Source organism: Blennius ocellaris, assembly GCF_963422515.1.
Source record: "Blennius ocellaris genome assembly, chromosome: 23".
NCBI lineage: Eukaryota > Metazoa > Chordata > Actinopteri > Blenniiformes > Blenniidae > Blennius > Blennius ocellaris.
This window is the reverse complement of record NC_137672.1, coordinates 5,841,589-5,861,533: the sequence shown is the minus strand read 5'-3', so window position 1 is coordinate 5,861,533 and position 19,945 is coordinate 5,841,589. Positions and strand designations below refer to the sequence as shown.

The window sequence follows — 19,945 nt, the reverse complement described above, 5'->3', positions numbered from 1 at the left end:
GGTTGGATTCTTAACCGGTGCCAATTTTATCCGTCAGTCCAATGAGCTGTAGCTACAAGCTGCCAAGTTGTTGTCTTAACGCACTGCTCCGTACACTGGAGGCGACGCAGGAATCTGGCTTGTGCGCCGTTCAGCAGTTTTGTCAGTGTGGTTTGGTGAGTCGCGGCCAAACGAGCGTTTTCTCTTCTGCCTCCTGCCTGTAGTGATTTATGGGCAAATACATCCCCTGTCCTGTCCTCCTCATCCCTACAGAAAAATCATTTTCCAATTGAACAGAATCCGGGCCTTGAGGACCGTCTCCACGTCGGGACGGAGAGGCAGAATATTTTATTAGCATTGGCATTTGGAAGAAGGATGCATGGCGGAGTCTCCCGGGGCTGGTGCATTGATAGACTTCTTTCCCGTCCCGGTTTTGAACGCAAGATAGAGGATGTGATCTGACGAAGGCCACGCTTAGAAAGCAATAATCGCATATGCATATTTAAAACAGGCATTACAGGGAACTGGCCAACTGAATTTTCGACTTGTTCTCTAGTTATTCTGCAGAGTCACTGTAAGCTCTGTGCATTTTTGTTGTTGCAGTTTGTAAAACGTCACATTATTGCATCAGATTGCTAATCTATCACAGATTCTGTGCCCGTATGTTAATATCACACATGTACACGACAGGCTGCAGGTTCCCTATGTTCTGTCTAAAGCCAGACATAACATGCTTAGAAAAAGCATGATCAGTTACTAGTACATTACTGCTCGAAGTAGTGCCCTTATGTTAATACAAACAATGCAGATGTTGTTATCACAGTTGTTTTAAACCAAACTAGGAGTCTTTTCTGAATCTCAAGACTCGGCTTCCTGTGCTTAAATTTAAACAAGAAATAACCACCTGAAAATATGGTTAACATTCTATTATTCTTGGAACTCTATCTTAGCAACAGATTATACATGGCTGTTGCTGTCACTTCCATAGTGGTAATATGATTGCATGAGCTGTAATCTAAGTCCATTGTTTTTCTCACAAATTGGAGAAACTAAATGTAGTTTCTATCTAAACTTAGTTCCTGTTTACACGACGACATTTCAAGTGAAGACATATCGGATTTGCATTTTTCTTTCAGAAAAGATTCGTGTTTACATGCCATGTTCTGAAAATGAGGGTAGAAACCAGGAACAATACGCTATAAACATTAACAGTACATGGACAACATGAAAGTTGTATTTTCAGCAGCTCCCAGCACTATTTTTGTGTAAACAAACAACCAAAACACTACTACACCTTTGCATTTTTACTTTAAATTGTTACCCTTAAAATTCACGATAATTTGCATTTCATCAAGTGACCAGAAGTGACGCTGCAGCTTATACAAAAATAAATAGAATGAAATGAAACACTAATAAGACCTGCTGAACTGTTTGTGTCAGATTTGATGATTTCAACTTTATACACACAAAATAAAAATAAAAATGACAAAAACGGAAGCCAAAATTGGCTCCATAGCACCTCAAATATGTCTGGAAAGGCATTTGCAACCAAGTTTGAAGCGTGGAAGATTTAATCCTCATATCAGGGGACTTTTCTTCCTGCATGCTAAAAGTGTCAAGCTTTGCACCAGTATCTCATTAGGAGAAGGACAGCTGTGCAGGGGCGGACAGCCTGTTTCCAGAGACGCGGCAGTTGAGTCACAGTAGGGCCAACGACCCAACGGGGAACACTCGCTCCACGCCGGGATGACTCAGAGGGCCTCGCGCGATTGCTTACTTGCAAAATTCAGATGAAGAAGCTGTTTGAATTTTCTTCAAGGGAGAAAGTTTCTCCGCGGTGAAAAGCAGGTTGGATGTGAAGGCTGCCTCTGGTGGGTTTATGGTTACCATTAGGGCATTTTACCATGACTTTTATTGGCGTTGGTACTTTGTCAAATATGCCGTACAGTATAGTGCCGTCAAAAACTCAAAGCATTGTTATAAATATTATGTTTTTTTTCAAATTCACAATGGTCTTATCAAGAGCACTATTGGATTGTTATGGAAATACAGTGTGCTATTGTCATGATATACAATCATAATGTCAAAATTATGCTTGTATATAGAATGGTATTGGTATAAATACCTTAAAGTATGCTTGTTTGCATGGTGGTACAATAAAAAACTCCATGGTATACAGTTATCAAATCTGCGATTACATCGTTAATACCATTGCAAATTTCTCAAGTATGATGGTATTACTATTGCATATTATGGTATATACTATACTTGGCAACAATGTGGATGAGTTATACTTTACTATATCACATACTCAATGTGAGCATGGTATCTGTGTTGGCAAGGACTGTTGTCGTTTGGTCTTTGGGGGAGAAACGTCCTCTGATCTGGGTTTACTGGACTCTATAAACATGTTTGGAGGTCGAGCTCCACCAGGGGTTTTGAGCTCTTGACTTTGGGTTCCTTTGAGGCAATATTCTACAGAGATGCTTTGATGGCAGGCTTTGTTGTGGAAATTCGTCAAGAACTCTCAAAGCTCATGCTTTCTCCCCCCGGGCTGTGGCACTCTGCTTTGACCAAGTTTAAGTTTTGTGTGGGAATAGAAAGTCGCTCGATGCCTCGCCACGCCCGAACGTCTTAGAAAAAGTGCGTATGGTTTCTTTGCGAATAGTGGACGTAACCTGATGCGTTGGGCTTCATGGCTTCACCCTGACACATGAGGGGACTGGGCTCTCTTGGAGTGTAGGGTTTATCGAAGCAAATATTCTGACAAGGGATGGAAACATATTTGAGGACCATATCTGGGCCGGCAGCCAGGTGCCTTATTAAGTCAGCTGAGTAACACAGCACAGCTTTCATCCTATCTGACAAAGAAATCAAGCAGATGTTTGCCCCCTTGTGCTTGTTAGCTGCCTGTCATTTTCTCAGAGGCCACCCTGACTGGAACATGCCGGGGTATTTTCTCATTCAACGCTCAAGAAAGCCAGAAATGAGTCACCGTTCGCTATCACCACATAGGACATGGCGGTACAGGCTGTCCTGTACCTGCTTCCCACATTGAGATGTATCGGCAGTGTCCATATTGCAGTGGGTTTGCAGCCTGGGAGCAGCCGCCTTTAACACAGCCAGCGGTTGGCAGCCGCCTCTGGGCAGGACCCCTTGGCCAGTCAACTCCCCTCCGCCTAAAGGCAGGCTCGGGTCTATTTTTTTCCTTCGTCTCTCTTGCTCCACTACCTACAACTCCAAGCCAGCCTGTCAATCACACCTCCAGGCCCCACTATGCTGCCTGACCCATTGGCACTCTCGCCATGGCAACGCAAATCCCGGCAGACTTTGCTGTCAAGAACAGGCGTTCTCGGAAATATGAAAGACAAGCGTCTCTGATCCGACGTACACGCATGGGGCTTGTGCCCCAGACCAAGATGTCTCCACTGTATGAATAATACATTTGTTTTTCATATTTATTTTTTACAATGTGTGAAACATTGGAGTGAAACCATATCTGTCCCCTTGCCTTCGATGTATCTGTCCATTTTCATCACCAAACGCCAGACAGAGAAGCCCCTCAGCCTGCAGCCAGTTCAGGGATATTCTCACACCATGCAGCCAAAGCCCCATCAATTCCCCCAATTTCTAAGCAAAATCATGAAAACAAGGATTTGCTATTCAAATATGAACGTGTCTAAGCTTTGTCGAAATGACGATAAAGGGGAACGCTGAGGAAAAGCTCCATGTGAACTCTCTCTGGAGCCGCTGTGGCAAACAAGACCATTATTTGCTCAGACTTTCACTTTTGTCAAGTATTCTCAAACAGAACTCGGCATAGAAATCAGCAGCAGTGCAGATAGTCACCCCTCTGCTTGAAATGCAAATAGGAGAGATTCGTTTAAATCGTGGACAGACATTGACTACTTCTTTCCAAGTCTGTTTACTGACCAGGGATCGTTAGAACATTATTATTGATCACAACCTTCTCTTGAATTACATTGCCTCTAACAATAACCAATCGCTTCCATATATGAAGTAAAGAAGAGTAATGATGATCTTAAATTATTACTTTTTTCCCTCAGTTGACCCTAAGGCTTCTATATAACTCGTGAGTATTGACGGCTCTTTCTGTCCATCAGTTTGTCTTACATAGCATTCAGAAATGAATAAATGGGTCACTTCAGCTGATAGACATAGCAAAGTTGTACATTCACTTATATGAAGAGAAAAAAAAAAAACGGTAGACAATTCTGCTACTGGCAGGAAATCTTTAATTATTGAAAATGCAATTAAGATTTACTCCTGCGCAACATTCAATCAGGATTCTGGATTAGCAGGATGTGGCTTTATAAAAGCTTGCTCAGTGAAATAGATTGGCATATGGTTTCAGGGAAATTATTCCCGACCAGCTGTTGTGACGGTTCTTTGAGTTTCCTGGCTCGTTTATGAATATATGATAAAAAAAAGAACCACGTCCACCTGCTGGGCAGCTCAGTTAGCTGTTGATGATTGTTGAAGACAATAGATGCACTGGACCTTGACCGTGACACCATCACATGTTCACATTTTGGTTGGTTGAACTTTGGTTAGATTGCGGCAAAGCAACAGCGACCATTGAAATAGTTGTGCTCCTGACTCACCGCCATTATCCAACCAGTTTCTGTTGGGTTTGATTCAAGTGGCGGGGATTCTCGGTGAGGTTGAGAACAAAAACACCTTTTGATGGCTTCATTCGCGATGTAAAGTTATTCACTTAGCAGGAACTCCACGTGAACATTTCCCTCCTGCGGTGGCAAACTTTGCTTTACTCAAACTTTTGACAACCACTGAAGGTTTCTCTGTTGGACTCTCCTCTCCTCGCATATGGGACTCATTGAAACCACTTTGTGGCCATTTAAGTGACTTTCTGAATGTGTAAAACTGATTCGATGAAGAAAAAAGATGCCAACTCGTGTAATCGGTGTGGAAAATGAAGCAATTTAGTCACAAGCAGCTGGAATTGTTTCATGTTTGAGATAACCTGAAGTCGATTGAATGAGCATAGACAGTAAAAACACTTTATAAATGGACGGCGATGCGGTTTTATATCTGTTTTTTGGTATCAGCTTGTTGCTCGCTATATGCATTTACTTAAAGAATTAGCTGCATTTGAATTAGTGGTCATGGAAGGCACAGCTGAAATGAATAATAAAATCAAAATCAAATCAAAAGGCCCCAAGGGGCTAAACATCTTAATGATGAATTGCAGTTTCGTGACAATCTTCTGATTTGTTGGCTTTATTGTCACAATGACGATAAACGTAATGTAAGCAAATCTCCACAAAACTGAAATGAACCGAGTTATGCTTGAAGATCTCGAAATGAACTGAATACATTTTCCATTCTCATTGTCTCACCACATCGACGTCTCGGCTGCTGATTTCTGTGATATGAAAGTCCTCACCCTCATTGCTATTACTGTCTGATGGTGTCTCAACATGTGTCTCCTCTCTCCTGCAGGTCATCCTGATCTTGACCAAGTACTACCACGCTGACTCCACCAAGGTGCTGGAGAGCTCACTGTGGAGGTAAGGCTGAACCTGGCTAGCTGGACGTCTTTATGTCACATTTGGCCCCTGAGTCCCGTGCACACCTCTCACCGGTGAGGTCAGTGCAAGTGGAGGTCATCTTTCCGTTCTGTCCCTTCAAGGAGACGAGGGTGAGATGTAGCATCCGGGGCGGACACAACATCAGCAGGCAGCTACATGTTAAGTGTGTTGTGGTGGGGGCGGGCGGCGGCAGAGCTGCGCTGTGAGGCCAAGGCGAGCATCTGTTTGGGCAGATAGCATATCAGCATGGCACAGGGCAGGATGGCGGACACCGGCAGCGCCAGGGAAAGAGGTCAAGTCTGGCTGGCAGAAGTTCCTCTGTGGAGCATAAAAGGCTGCGGCTCGCCAGAAACACTCCTCACGTCCCTCTCTACCGGCGTTAAAAAAACAAAAAAAAACCAGCAAAGCATCCATTCCGCTCCACTTGACAACAAGCACTTCTTGTGTTCGTACATATATCCTCATGGAGTATTAATTTGGCCCGCTCGCTGCCAGCTTCTGCAGTGTTTCTATGTAACTGAGCCTGACCTTGGAGATAATATAGCAGAAGGGACTTAGCATCGTTCAAATTTGCCAATAAAAATGAGGAAAATAAAAAGAATCCCGATTTGAAAAGCTTGCTAAAATTAGCCGCCGAGAACGGGTCCGCGCGGAGCAAAACGGGTCTGATGGCGGCGCTTAATTCATGCCTTTCACCTCGCTGAAGCCTCGATGGCTTCAAAGCTTCAGCCGCTCATTAGCCCTGACTGCTCGTCTCCCCGGAGGACAGATATGAATAATGTACATATTTTTTTCCCTCTTGCCCCTGTTGATGTTTTAATTGTTGCAATGTATGAATAATGCCAGAGATCCACTGCCGGACAGCTCACTCGAGAAAGGAAGGGAGGAGAAAAAGAAGATGACAAACGCTTGAATTTAATATGAAATCAAGTTAAATTGGAAGAGAGTGGAGTTGCTGGCCCTGCCTGGTGGGATCATTGTCCAAAGAGCAGAAATTACCATGAAATTAAGTTTGTTTGGGGCTATCGGACCATGTTTTTCTCTTTCGGTTGGTATTATCTGCGGTGGCGTACCCCGGCTCCTTTGTTTCTGTCGGTTCGGTGCGGTGCGTGGACAGCCGCAGTCCACTGGCCTGGAGGCTTTGAAGTCCCAAGGCTCCGGGGATCAAACGAGCAAAGATGGGGGAAGATGAATGGGCCCGCCGTCTCGCCCTGTCAGGTAGCGTAGATCAAGATGCCAGGTTTCACACGGGGGGAAAGTTAACAACACGGAGAGGAGGAAAAGTTTTCGGGGCAGCCGAGTTAATGAACGGGGAGGTCCCTGGAGATCCCTAAAGACTCGTCTTGTGTCAGTAGGCAAAACACACAAGTGCCTTCACAGCTGAGCACCGACGGCTGATGTATGTGGATTCAACCTGCCAAGGAAAAAAAAACCCTGCGGAACAGACCGTCACTTTCATTTTCTCCCATTTGGGAAAATGACTAAATAAGTCATTTTAATCCCAGTGTGTTTGGAGGACATACCTGAGACGGACTTGTGAAGAGAAAGCACTTTGGATGAATTTTGTGTTCGACGTTGGCCTGTAAAAGGCTGTTTTTACATTATTTTCCTTGTTGTCCATCATTTATTGTGCTCATCAACCATGTATTTCCATGTACATTATATTTTTGATTTAAAATTCTTATCAGTGCAAAGTAAATATGATCCTGAGGCATTAACTAATCTTGTCGGGAGTGGCATTGAAACAAAAAATTTGACTAAAATGAATGAATGAGTGAATCGCTCGTCTACTCCCTGATTAAATCAGATAAATACATTAATTACATGTATACAATAATCACAGTCATCACGAGCTGTCAACTCTCATAGATGGAAAGTGAAACTCAGGATTAACTCTAAACTCGCTTGTAAGACATTTCCCAAAGTGGCTCCATCAGTTAAGGCTGTTCTGTGACGAGGCTGGATCGGGACTTACTTCCCACCTGGATTCATTCGTAAATGCATGGACTTCGAAACTCGTACTACAGTTTGGTTAAATACTGAACTTCCAGCATTTTCACATAATAACACATTGTTATCAGCTGCTGATATTCAGGAAAATAATGACATTTTATTGAAAAGTGAAGCTGTAGCACCTAAAATCCAATACGGTTGTTGAAGGCCGTGTTTAATGGACAATATATTTTAAGGAAATCGTTTTTTAACAGTTGTGTATTAACATGGCTACATACTTTTCTGTGCATTTTCTCATGAATTATAAAGAACGGCCTCCTTCTGGTTGAGACGGTCCATCACCAGAAGCTAAATTCTGCATTTCCAAATTAAGAAATGTCATTTCCTGACAAAACGCTGTGGCGTTTTCAGGCATATCCTTACTAATTGTAACCAAAAGCCCACGAACTGAACCACACAGCTGTTTTTCACTGGTGCTGTTGAGATCTTTTCCTGTCCTCTGGCTCTGGCACCAGTGTCGGCTCTCTTGTGATCGTGGTTTCTTTCCCCTCCGCCACGGTCCGTCCGGCTGTTATGGCTCGTTCAAAGCCCCGTGTTCGAACACAGCTTGTGAATGACGCCAACCTGTGTGTTTTTTTGGCACTCATGTTACATGCATGTTAAAAATAGAGCATGTGCTTTAAAGAAGACGATTCAGACTTGTCCATCAGAGAATTTGACTGTCTGTAGTGCAACAGGTCCTGTTTTCCTTGTAATAGGATCCTCTGTTTTGTCCAGGCTGCGGTCAATAATTGATGCTGTAGCTGCAGCGCTGTCGTGTTTTTCTTTGGTAGAGGTGAATTACAGCAATCAAAGAATCGGACCCCAGAGACGCGCCGGATGCCTACCCAGGCGCCTCGCTGTGTTGTAGCTCCTCGTTCGTTCGAGAGGGTGAGATGCTGCCAACCGTTACTTAAAAAGCCAGAGCATTTAGGGATTTTAATAGTAGAATATAAAAATGTTCTATATTTCGCCATTTTACCACTCGTATAAGGATCTCTGGTCAAATGTGAAGGATTAGGGAGGTCTAGAAAAATGAAAATTACAAAAATTCCTACATTATTGATTTTGTGGGATATGAGTAATATAAAAGGTTCAAAGAATACATCCCTGTGGTAGAGGAGGTGCGTGGATGTGATTTGTTCTGGTCGTGCTGACATTTATGAGGGGTTCACATTAATCAATGATTCCTGCATAAGAATGTGGTTATGTATATATATATATATATATATATATATATATATATATATATATATGGTAGATAGAATATGGAGTCTATTCCTCCTGTGTTCCCTCAGTTCACTCCTCGCCGACCAGAAAAGACAAGTTTTAGCATCGTTATAGAGACTGATTTTGAATTTTGCAAGTATTTTGTCTTCAGAGTAATGAAGCGAATGAATCAAGCTAAAGTGATTAAGTCAAATCAATCTACCACAACATGATGCTGATTAATATAACGCACCTCAGAACTCAAGATGGTCAGTCAAAGAAAGACCCAATGAAAACCCAGAGAACGTTTTCTATTTTTACTTCAACTGTGTCGTGTTGAGTACATTCTTTCGCAATTACTCACAATTATTTTAATCACGAGGTGTCGCCACTCTGCTCTTTTAAAAGGGCCAAATGATTAAATAAAAAGCTATTCAACAGCCTTTAAATGCTCTTTTTGAATGAGGTTTCAATCAGTAGAAACTGCTAATAGTAGGTTTAGCTTAACTCCTACAACAATTATCTGATTGATCAAAACACACCAAAGCACAGAATTCTGTCCCGTAACTCAGAAAATATGAAGCAAAAACAACTTGACATCATCTTTACAATCATCCGAGAACCAGAAATATTTACAGCGAGCACACAAAGGCACGCCAAAAAAAATAAAAAATAAAGCGCATCTGCTCCATTCGGTTGAGGATCAAAAGGCTTTGCTGAGTATTTTATGGCACCACTTGGAGCAACAAAGTCTCGAGATGAGTTCTGTCATCGCAGTTCTCACGATGCAGTCGAAAATCCTCTCGTCTTTGTCTAATCTACAAGCCCCTTCTGCTCAGTTTACTCTGGAGCCGTATCCAAGTTTGATCTGTGTTTAAGACATAAGTCACTTGAAAGACAATATCAGGTTCGACAGAGATTCCTGCTGCAGCGTCCTCAAGCGAGACGCAGAGCAGGAACTCTGCTGTTCACCGTCTGCCATTGACACGGAATTCTTTACCGGCTAAGACTGAAGAAACAACAACAGATGAAGTGAATTAAACGGTAGAAAAGAGAGAGGGAAAGGAGATTGTGGGTTTTTTTGGGGGATTCCCACGTTACATCCGAATGCAATGAAATGGCAAAGTGCTTGACAGATTGTCCTCGAGGATTTCAGAAGTGTTTCATTTTTCTGAAACAAAAAAACACAAACCAACAATGAAAATATCAATTTGTCAATTTCATGATTCTGAAGGGAAGTTTTCAAAATGGCCACCCCAAGGTAAAACTTTTGATTCCATCTGCAATAAACACAACCTTTTGTCTATAGTGTTTAACACACTATTCCCCTCTACTCGTTTTAATTTAATGCAGAACCCCAATCAAATCACAGTAATGGAGAAATACACAATGACGTGTGAAATAACAACGGCAACAACCCGTCAGGCAAGTCTGTAAATTGCTCATCTTGCTTCAGAGATATGGAGAAGTTAATGTCACCCAATGACTCATTTCAGTTTATAATTTAGAAATCGTTTAATGTTGTGTACTGTCTTTATTTACTATAATTGTCCATAATTGAACTCTTGTGAGTGAATAGTGAATAGTGGTTGGTGGAAGCTTCATGTCAGTCTTCAGTCGACAGTGCGTATCGTTCAGCGTGTCGATAGACGCTTCGCATGGCATTTAATGGATTTTAATCAGTATTCGGTTAGTACTCATTCTTGTACTTGTGGTATCGGTGCATCCCTAAAGAAATCCACGTATTTAAGTGTATACTGGTTAAGATTTGCCATAAAAAAACCTTAAAGCAGACTCAGGGTTGCTTCATAAATGTCGCCGTTGCCCTTTAAACAGCCCACGCTGGATGCTTTCAAGCACCTATTACCTCAGAAAGTTATTTAACCCCGGGAACTTGTACATGTTCCATTTATATCGGCACTAATCACTCCCTCACATAAACAGGGCTCCGGTGCCAGGGTATAAGGCGTTATTCATAATTCATGCCTTCTTCACACGTCTTTTGAAGATCCGAAGGGGGAGTTGGTAGCCCTCGCTCTGTGGGGGGGGTGGCTTCACTGTTTCATTATGGATGAAGAGATCGTCTGACAAGGCGTGCGTTGCTGCGTATGGTGGATCGACCGCGCCGCGCTCCCGCTAACACGGCTTGCTGATACTGCGTGGGCTGCGCATGCATGAAACAGCCGCGGAGCCAATATATAGATTCCAAGTGTCTTTGCGATTCAATCCAAATGCAAATAAGGAGGAAACAATTTTTGTTGTTGTTGTTGTTTGAATCCCACTTGTGTGTAAATGATTGGTTTGGCTTCAGCCGATGTGTGATTCTAGTGTGGTGCTATTCGTGTGTTTTTCGAAGACTTTGTAGACTGCTGTGCACGTGGGAATGTGTGCAACATATGAGCTGATTGACAGCGAGAGAGATAAGCAGCAGGGGGTAGGGGGGGGGGGGGGGGTGGGGGATCAAAAGAGTCACTGGAGCTTCTTTAAGCTGAGCTGTAGGGGGCATCACACTTCAGATGGACACATCTACACCTCCTCCTCCTCCCGTTTCTACCGTCTGATCATGGACTCCGACTCAGAATTTCTGCTTTCTTCTCCTTTGTAATCGCTGCTGCTCAAAGCAGCGTCGACAGGCAGAGCAATCAGAGAGACGCTACAACGAGCGGTGATACAGGCGGTCCAGGCTTTGATGAGCGCTGACAGAACTGGGTCAGAACAGCAAACAGAACAGTGCAACTAAACTGAAAGACAAGAGGAAATTTGTGCTGCATCAAATTAAAGTCTGGATATTCATAAGGTTTTTTTTTTTCTGGGGGGGGGTTATTGATTGAGGATTGCAAATAGATTGTCGTGACTGGTGTTGCAGGGGTAGAAATTATACTTGTGTTCTCTTTCATGCAACACAAAGTATTTGGAGCCCTGAAGTTACATCAGGATTGAACTTCGTATCAAATACTGATTCCGCAGATGTAATTTAGACCTGAGTTCTTCCACCCTGCTGCTCTCCCTCATGTTCCTGGTGATTAGGGTCGGTGCTTGATCTTTAGACTATGAACTCAAAGTGATGAGTGTCTGTGGAATCAGGTTGTCTCGTTTACTGAACGCTGAACAAAGTGATCAAAATGAAGCGCTGGTTTATTTGCATGGATAAAATGATCTGATTCAGTCGGTGGATCCATCCCATAATGCTTTTTCGCACGGTGACGTTGAAATATTGCACACACGATCCAGCCCGGGCCTGAAGCCTTCTGGTAATAAAGATGGGATCAGGTGGCTTCACTAATCGAGTTCGTGCTCCTTTTGGAACTGAGACACTGAAGAAAATATTGTTCAGTGTCTGATCAGGAAAAGACGTTTGTGTTTGAGGGAAGCCTTGTCGTCTGAGTCCGTCGGTGGTTCTTTGCCAAAAACAAACCTTCTCATTTGAAATCAAATGTCTTTCAGACATGAAACATTTTAGGATATTGAGTTTAGCCATTTAGATCCAGATCTCTTCAGGTGGAAGTGGTTTTTTGGTAGAGTTGTCACTTTTATTGAATTACTGCACCCAAGCTGGTACAACGTTGTGTTGTTTTTCTCACATTGTGGCTTAAATACCAAGAGAAATGAGAGATTTGTGACCACTGCAAGGGTCGACATGGACACAGGACATGACACATATTTTACTTCAAGAAAAACTGCCTTTATTCATATATTTAGTTTGGTGCGCCCATGATTTTATGTCATAATGTTAAAGAACACAAGGCAAGACAAAATTGTTACCGTCTTCCAGGTCTTATTACGGAGTTTCACTCACTAACTTGTGACCCGTGTCTGCCGGTAACAAAAACTGTGTGTCGGTCTGATTCTGATGTGGAGTTTGATGGAGGGAGAAGGGAAGACGCTGGTGGTTGTATAATTGCGGCCATTTATTCCTCTTATAGGACATACTGGACCGACACCTGCAGTTTAACACCGGATCTCAACAGGACAACAACAAGCATTTCTCAAAACCGAAAACATGCTATGGCTTAATTTCAGACAAAGGTTTTATGTCCTCCTTGGCGAAGGAAAGGAAAAAGCTGTGTAAGATTTCAAGTTGAATCGTGATGCTATGCTGATCAAGTACTAAAGCAAGTACCAGCCTTCCAATAATATAAGATGTGATACGATTTGTTTGCGTTTTGAAAGAATCGGGAGTGACGATTGGTCGGCGTATCAGGCGAGGCCAATCCAATTGGGTTTCAACAATAATGCAATCACAGCCTCGGTCCTCCAACCAGGCTGAATGATTGTGGCTCGTACCAGCCAACGATAGACTGGCGAGGTCAAAAATCCCTGGTGGATTGTGAGCTTTCCACGAGGGGAAGAAACGCGGGCCTGAATAAAGCCGACCAAATCAGAGATGGCTCCCGAGTGCCAGCCAATCAGAGGCAGATTTCGACAGGAACCACGGTGAAATACTTCATGGAGTTTTTGTCTTCGCTCCTGAATCGAATGAATAATCACTTGTATCAGCATCCGCAGCGCAGCGAGCAACTTTATAAGCGATGAGCAAGAACGGAGTGGAAAGGCAGTGGAAGATTGAGTGAAAGCAGCGATTAAAAAAAACAACAACATTGCGTATCTTTGTTCCCGTCCTCTCTTTCTTGAAGCTTTGAGGCTCTTTGAGGGCAGGGGAGCACCGCAGCCACAGCTCACGTCCCACTTTGATGCCTCCTTAATCAGTTTATTTCAGACTCGGGGAGTGCGCGCTCGCAGTCCTCCCACCGTTACAAATGTGCCGATGATTAGCCCTCCCCGGGGTCCAGATCACTTTTCCCCAAACTCAAGCGGCACCCAGAGACGCCGCGAGTCGAAACAAGCTTTTCGGGCCTAATCAGGACAGCATGTTTCATTTCCCTTCTCCTTTTCCTCCTCCGCTTGTCCTTCTCTCACTTCCACTCTGTTTATTTTGGATTAATTCACTTTATTTTAAGTCTTTCCGTCCCTCTTTGTTCTCCCGGTTGTCTCTTCCTGGGTCCAGATGGTCCGGGGCGCCGTAAATACTTAATCAAGTCTTCGCTTCATCCCCGCTTCCACAAACCTCCACTACCTCATCTCTGCACTCCTCCATGCATATTTTACAGCTGGAGAGTCAGAATCCAGAGAGAGAGAGCGAGAGAGATGGTACCCTCGTAGGCAAAACGTTCTACCTGAGGTGGTCGGTGAACGTGGTTCAGTGTAGAACCGCGGGCAGACCTCAGAACTCGGAAAACCTTTTTCAGATGGAATGTAACGCCTGGTACCGTTTGACATGTTGAAGAGAAACCTCAAGCTGCACTGTACAAACTGGCTGAACTGGTGGAATGAAGGAATCAATAAGCCGCTTTAGTGATGGATCATTTACTTTGTTTTTAAAAGCTCAGTCACATTGATCCTCCGGGACTTTTTCCACCTTGAGTTGCTCAAGGGGTTAAGATGCAGTCAGAGCGCAATATATTCATGGAGGCAAAAACAAGAGGTCATAATGGATATAACACAAACTGAAGACATTAATATTATCATTTGATAGCAGAATTTCTCTGAGTCCCTATCTGACTGCCTGATACTATTTCTCTAAGACTCGGAGTTCCTTTTTTAAAAATGCTGCCATGATGAGAATTGAGCATTGTACACTCAACAAAAGTATTACTTTCAACACTGACATCGTTTTCCAACTACATTTTTCTCAGATGAAAATGATGCGTTTTCACTTGAAACGTTGCCGTGTAAATGGCCTTGCCGTTCTCAAAATATAAATGCAACAGTTTCGTCTTTTCCTATTTTTCACAACTTGTACTCAAAGATCTAAGACTTTCTATGCACACTAAAGGACGAGTCCTCTCAAATATTGTCCACAGTTTTGTCTGAATGTGTGTTGATGAGCACTTCTCATTTGCCGAGATAATCACGGTAAAGATGTTGATGAGACGGCATTATTGTAAAAAAGATTTTTTAACCTTTGTGGGCTATTTTTGCATCATCTAAGTCTTTCTGACAGATATAAGAGCCAGCATTTACTAAACTACATTTCCAAACATAAACTAGTCTCCAACTGGACAAGCACTGCACACACACACACTAAAACCCATTAACAAAGACGTCCACACTGCTTCTGTGTAGCGGCCAACAACACAGGATTATAAAATATCATTTTACGGCCAGAGAGCCAAAAAATTACAGTACAAGCAGGATATGAGCAGCTTGTTCGGTGTCCAACGCCACGATTATGTCCAATATCAATCAGCTCGCACAATCGAGACGACGTGGAGGTGCAGGGAACTTGGCTCACTATCTGATTGGTCCTCAAATCGACTGGAAGATGAAGCGACCTGCTGCCAGAGCGTGGCGTCTGCACTCCCCTGCAGCGTGCGGCCGTACGTAGCATGAGCTCCGGCCCGTTCGTGTGGCGCGGTCGTGTTCGTACGGGGGAGTCGGCTCGTTTAGCGTCCGAGCGAGGCGGCGGGCTCGTGCCATCTGGAAGACGTTTCCTGAGACATTCCTGGTGTAAGGAAGAACGCGGGTTTGCATCTGCACACAGCTGGAGGGGAAAATGGAAGCGAGGCGGGGAGAGGGGAGTCCCTTCTCCATTTGCTACTGTCAAAACTGTGAACGTATGTCCACGGGATCCAATAGCTGGCGGAGACTTCACAGCTGGAGACGCTGTCCTACCACCGACCTCTCTTCTTGTTCTTCCTCTTCACACACAAGCTTCTTTCCTCCTCTTTTCTTTTTTTTTTTCCCCCCCCTTTCAATCTTTCACCAAATTTCACGGACTTGTTAGAAGCCATCATTCAAAGAGACACCAGAACTCCTGGACCACACGCACAAAGACACCGCTGCAGGAGGAGTCGTCCAACTTTTGATGTTCGTGGTCTTGTCGGACCTCGGAGAACATCTGAGATTGTCCGGCTCTCGGCGCGCTTGTTTCCTGACAGCCGTGAACTCACTGAAATGAGTATGTGGAGGAATCCAGGGCTGGATGAAAGGGAAGTGCCTCGGTATTAAACGCCGAAGCCCAAAGAATCACATTTAGTTGGATTTCACAGGCAAAGTTTTGTATTTATTTATTTATTTATTCTTCCTGTTTGGCCTTCACTGCAATGACAACACAAGCTGGGAGGTGAATCTGTTTCCTTTATATCCAAACCCTGGGTTTTGGTTGCTTTGCCTCTTTGTTCACAACAAAAGTTCTGCTCTTGCTGGATGGATTTCTCTGAAACGTTGTATGACGCTCAGCGCGCCCAGAGGATGAATCCATCCTTTTACACTGCCGATGCTGAAGCTCAAGCACCTGGTTGATGTGCTTTTGGAAGAGGATGAAATACCTTCACTACGACCAGAAGGATTTCCAGGAGCTAACAATGCAACTACACACATGCTCGTCGAGGCTGACAATAAAACTGCACATATCGCATTCCAGTGATGATGACCTTGGAAGCCACAATAATCTCTTTCTTTAGGTATCGATTCATATTCCTACGTAGATAGGAGCACAGAGTTCATGCTCATGCCTTCATTTATGAAACTATGGTGATGCTACCAATGCTGAATTTGGTGTAAAGCGATCAGAGATTCTTTTTGAGAATATTTAATAGCAGAATTTTTCACATTTTATACAAGATAGTTGTGGCTTACCAGCTAAAATACATGTTACAAACCTTATTTCTGTTAAACAAAGGAATGGAAATATGTTTCATATTACTGCAAATGTCCATGTTTGTGAAATAACGTGATTTGTGTTCGACTTATAAAGTCCAAAGACAATGATTTTGGTCAAAATGTGCCATAATTTTGAATATTAATCAGCTGCAGTTTCTTCTTTGTTTCTGTGATGATTAGAAAGACCACGAGAGGGTGTCATTTTTATCTTAATGGCGCAAAATAAAAAGTTTGAAAATAAATCGAGAAAATATAAATTGGCCACATTCATTTCCTTGCCTTTAAATTTTTTAAATTGAATTATTATATACAAAGTTTTCCGTTTTCACTTGATAACATTGTGTAAACAGGGCCTCGATATTTTTCTGTCGGTGTCAGTTATCACGCCTCAGAGGTCAGTAAATCTGAAGTCAGTGAGCCGTATAATGATGATAAACAAAATAGAGGGGGGAAAAAAAAAAAAATCGAAGTTTCATAAAAGCAAGACGTTGTGGATAAGCAAGAGGCGAGGATCTGGAATATAGGCGGGTTTGTGAGACGATAACTGCACCCCAATAGAAGTCATATTATTACAGATAAAAGAGAAAATTACCTTGTCAACACAGCGCACTTACAACCTGTGTGTAGCCAGTTGATGATACAGAACGCCTCATTTTCCTCCCCTTGTCCTCTTATTGTTCTCCGGATTTAATGCGGGCCACTCATTTTATACAAGCTGACTCACTTTCACTAAACAGGAAATGTGGGGATTGTGGCTAAAGCAAAGCACATGTGATCATGGCGTGTCACATTTCCTGTGGGTTTTTTTTTTTTTCAGTGTGGCCACACGTGTTTTGCATGATCAGCAGTCGCGTTGTGAGAGGCTGGTTAGGAAACATATTTCAAGATGTACACATGCTAACAAGACACACTCTCTGTGTGTTAGCATGTGTGTGGACTTGAGAGTTAAACCTCTTAACGCGATCAATACATAATAGAAAATATGCATAGAGACCCCCACAGTGAAACGTGATCGCGTACAGGTTAATCATGTCTGGCTTTTCTTTCTCCCTCTGCCAAGCAGCTTTAATAATGAAAGGACAGGTGCGGCGGACGGCTCACTGTTTGTTTTAGTCTAATAAAAGCAGCCGTGGTGTTTAGACAGGCTTTGATCGTATAACTGAAGCTTGACGGCTGCATCTGGCCGTCAAAGGATCAAAGATAAGCAGGTCTGACTGCTGAGGCCTCCACTGACTGTCTCGTCCACGTCTGTCAGGATTATAATGCAGTGTGTGGAATCTACTATTCATAGGAATAGTCAATCATGGGGGAGGTTCTGACCGCACAATCAAGGTTTTCCTTTTTGTGTCAACAAATGAAGTAAAAAAAATTATGAATGAACGAAAAAAAATATATAATTCAACCACAATCAAACTCAACACAACCAGGTAACCACTGAAAATCAATTGAACCAAATTAAACCAGAAACCATCAGCCAACCAATCAATGCCAATAAACCAAAACCACTGACCAAGACCGTCGGCCCCCACCGTCTGACCCTGGCTGCCGAAAGGAGCCCCTAGTGGGGTCAACATAATATGATCAATAAGATTAAAAAAAAACCACCAAACCAAAGTCAATTAACCAATCAAACTCAAAATCCACCATCTCATCAACACCAAATCAATGCCAACAAATCAAAAAACTATTTGCCAACCAAACAATCAAGCCCAAAAACCTATCCAACTGAATTTTATTTATTTATTTTTATTTTATTATTTATTTCATTCATTTAAAACAATGCAACAACAGCATTTCATATGAATGAAAAGGAGCAGATAGTAAGTAAGGAGCAGAAACGTATAATGTCTGCCTCTTATCAACACAAAAATCGTTTACAGTTCCAGTTCAGTTCATTTGAGTCGTCACATGCAGCCGTTTTTTTTCCCAAAACATCAAACACAAAATAAATAAATAAGGTTGATCTGCTACTCCGCAGTGTCGTATTTCTGTAACATTGATAATTTAACACGTTTCTTAAACACATAAATGGATTTAGAAGTTTTAATTTTACAATCAAGACTGAATCAAAACACAAAGTCATTAAAACCGTCAAACCAAAGCCAATTAACCCATGAAAATGAATCCAATTGGCTAAAACTCAGGAAGTGACCAAAACCAAATCAGTAAATTAACCAAAATCAGCTCAAACTAAGAGAATCCAGAACATATCCACCATTAATTCAATCATTGCAGAGGACCATGCAATACTTTGTTCTGTCTTTGGTTTGCTTGAAGGTCAACTTTCAGTGTGAATAAACTCGCTGAGATTTGGGACCACGGCAACATTTATTGGGGAGAAAGACACGAGTGGCTAAAACCAGCGGTAGATTGATACCAGTTACAACGAGGCAACGGTCACCACTCAATCAATGACGGTATCACTTAAGACGACTGCTTCCAGTTTCATTACAGAACGGCAGCAATATTAGTGCCTTGCTCGCCTCGCCACATATCCATTAAACCAATAAAGAGATGGGGGTGTTAATGTTGTGTTTAGAATGCGCCCCAGTGTTCGGGGGATCATTTTGCAGGTTCTATTTGTGTGAGAACATCTGGCTCTTCCAGCTGCTGAACGCTCCCTGCTTCACCTGTGGATGTTTAGCACAGAGCAGGTAGCGCTCAGTGGGTTCATCAGAGCTCTATACTGCTGTGTCCGGGAGCTCTAATGAGAGAAGCCCCAAGTCAGACAAAAGTGAAGCTACCCTCCGTGAAAATAAAATGGGTGAGATGCTGGAACTGGCCGCGGGGCTGTGGGAGGTGAAGTCCAGAGCCGGCTGCTTTGTGCCGTGACTTTGGATTTAGGCCTCGTACCCCGGAGCCGTGAGGGAAGTCAGTAGAATTAAAGTGGCGTCAACGCGGCAAATTAATGATTGCTTGCTTTATTTGTTTATTTCCATGCACGTATTGAGACTCTAAAATGTACTTATGTCATTTGCTTTGCACTTTTGAGTGAATTTGTAACTTGTGCTATTTCCAGTTTGAAGCCGCTGCTCCTCAGCGAGTTTGTGTGACTTTCACTGTGGTCACGTCTTCCCGCGGGACAATCGATGGCCAAATATCAATGTGTGAGTAGGGCAAGGGTTTGAGCATTTTAGTTTTAGGAAGACCTGAAACCTCAGCACATTTGACCTGAAATGTGATGTCGTTGTCATCGGAAGAAGAAAATATTGTTTGCTGTGAAAATGCTGATTTCGATAAAAGTATTGCCCATCATGCTTGTTCCATAAAACCATGGTTGATAGTCACCCAAAATAACAAGCCAATGTCTGCACATACAAATGTCCGTGTACTTGCCATTGTTATTGTTTAAAGTGTATTGTTCTCTGTGGGCATGGACGTGTAGTTTCATTACAAAAACAAACAGCGCCAGCTCCTGGCATTACAACGACATCGTTTTCAGCATTTCGGACGTTTCCATGTAAACAGACATCGTTTTCAAAATGTTGCTGAAACATTCTAAAACAGAAACACAAAACATTTGTTTTTGT

The 19,945-nt window shown here is 42.8% G+C and overlaps 1 protein-coding gene across 1 annotated transcript in view; it reads left to right on the top strand.

The window, feature by feature from the left end:
- The window catches only part of sorcs2 (sortilin-related VPS10 domain containing receptor 2), a 359,541-nt gene that overhangs the window by 94,073 nt on the left and 245,523 nt on the right, over nt 1–19,945 (top strand). The window contains exon 2 of the mRNA XM_080518964.1: nt 5,464–5,531. Within this exon, the coding sequence (XP_080375090.1) occupies nt 5,464–5,531 (68 nt within the window). The remainder of the gene's footprint in view (nt 1–5,463; nt 5,532–19,945) is intronic.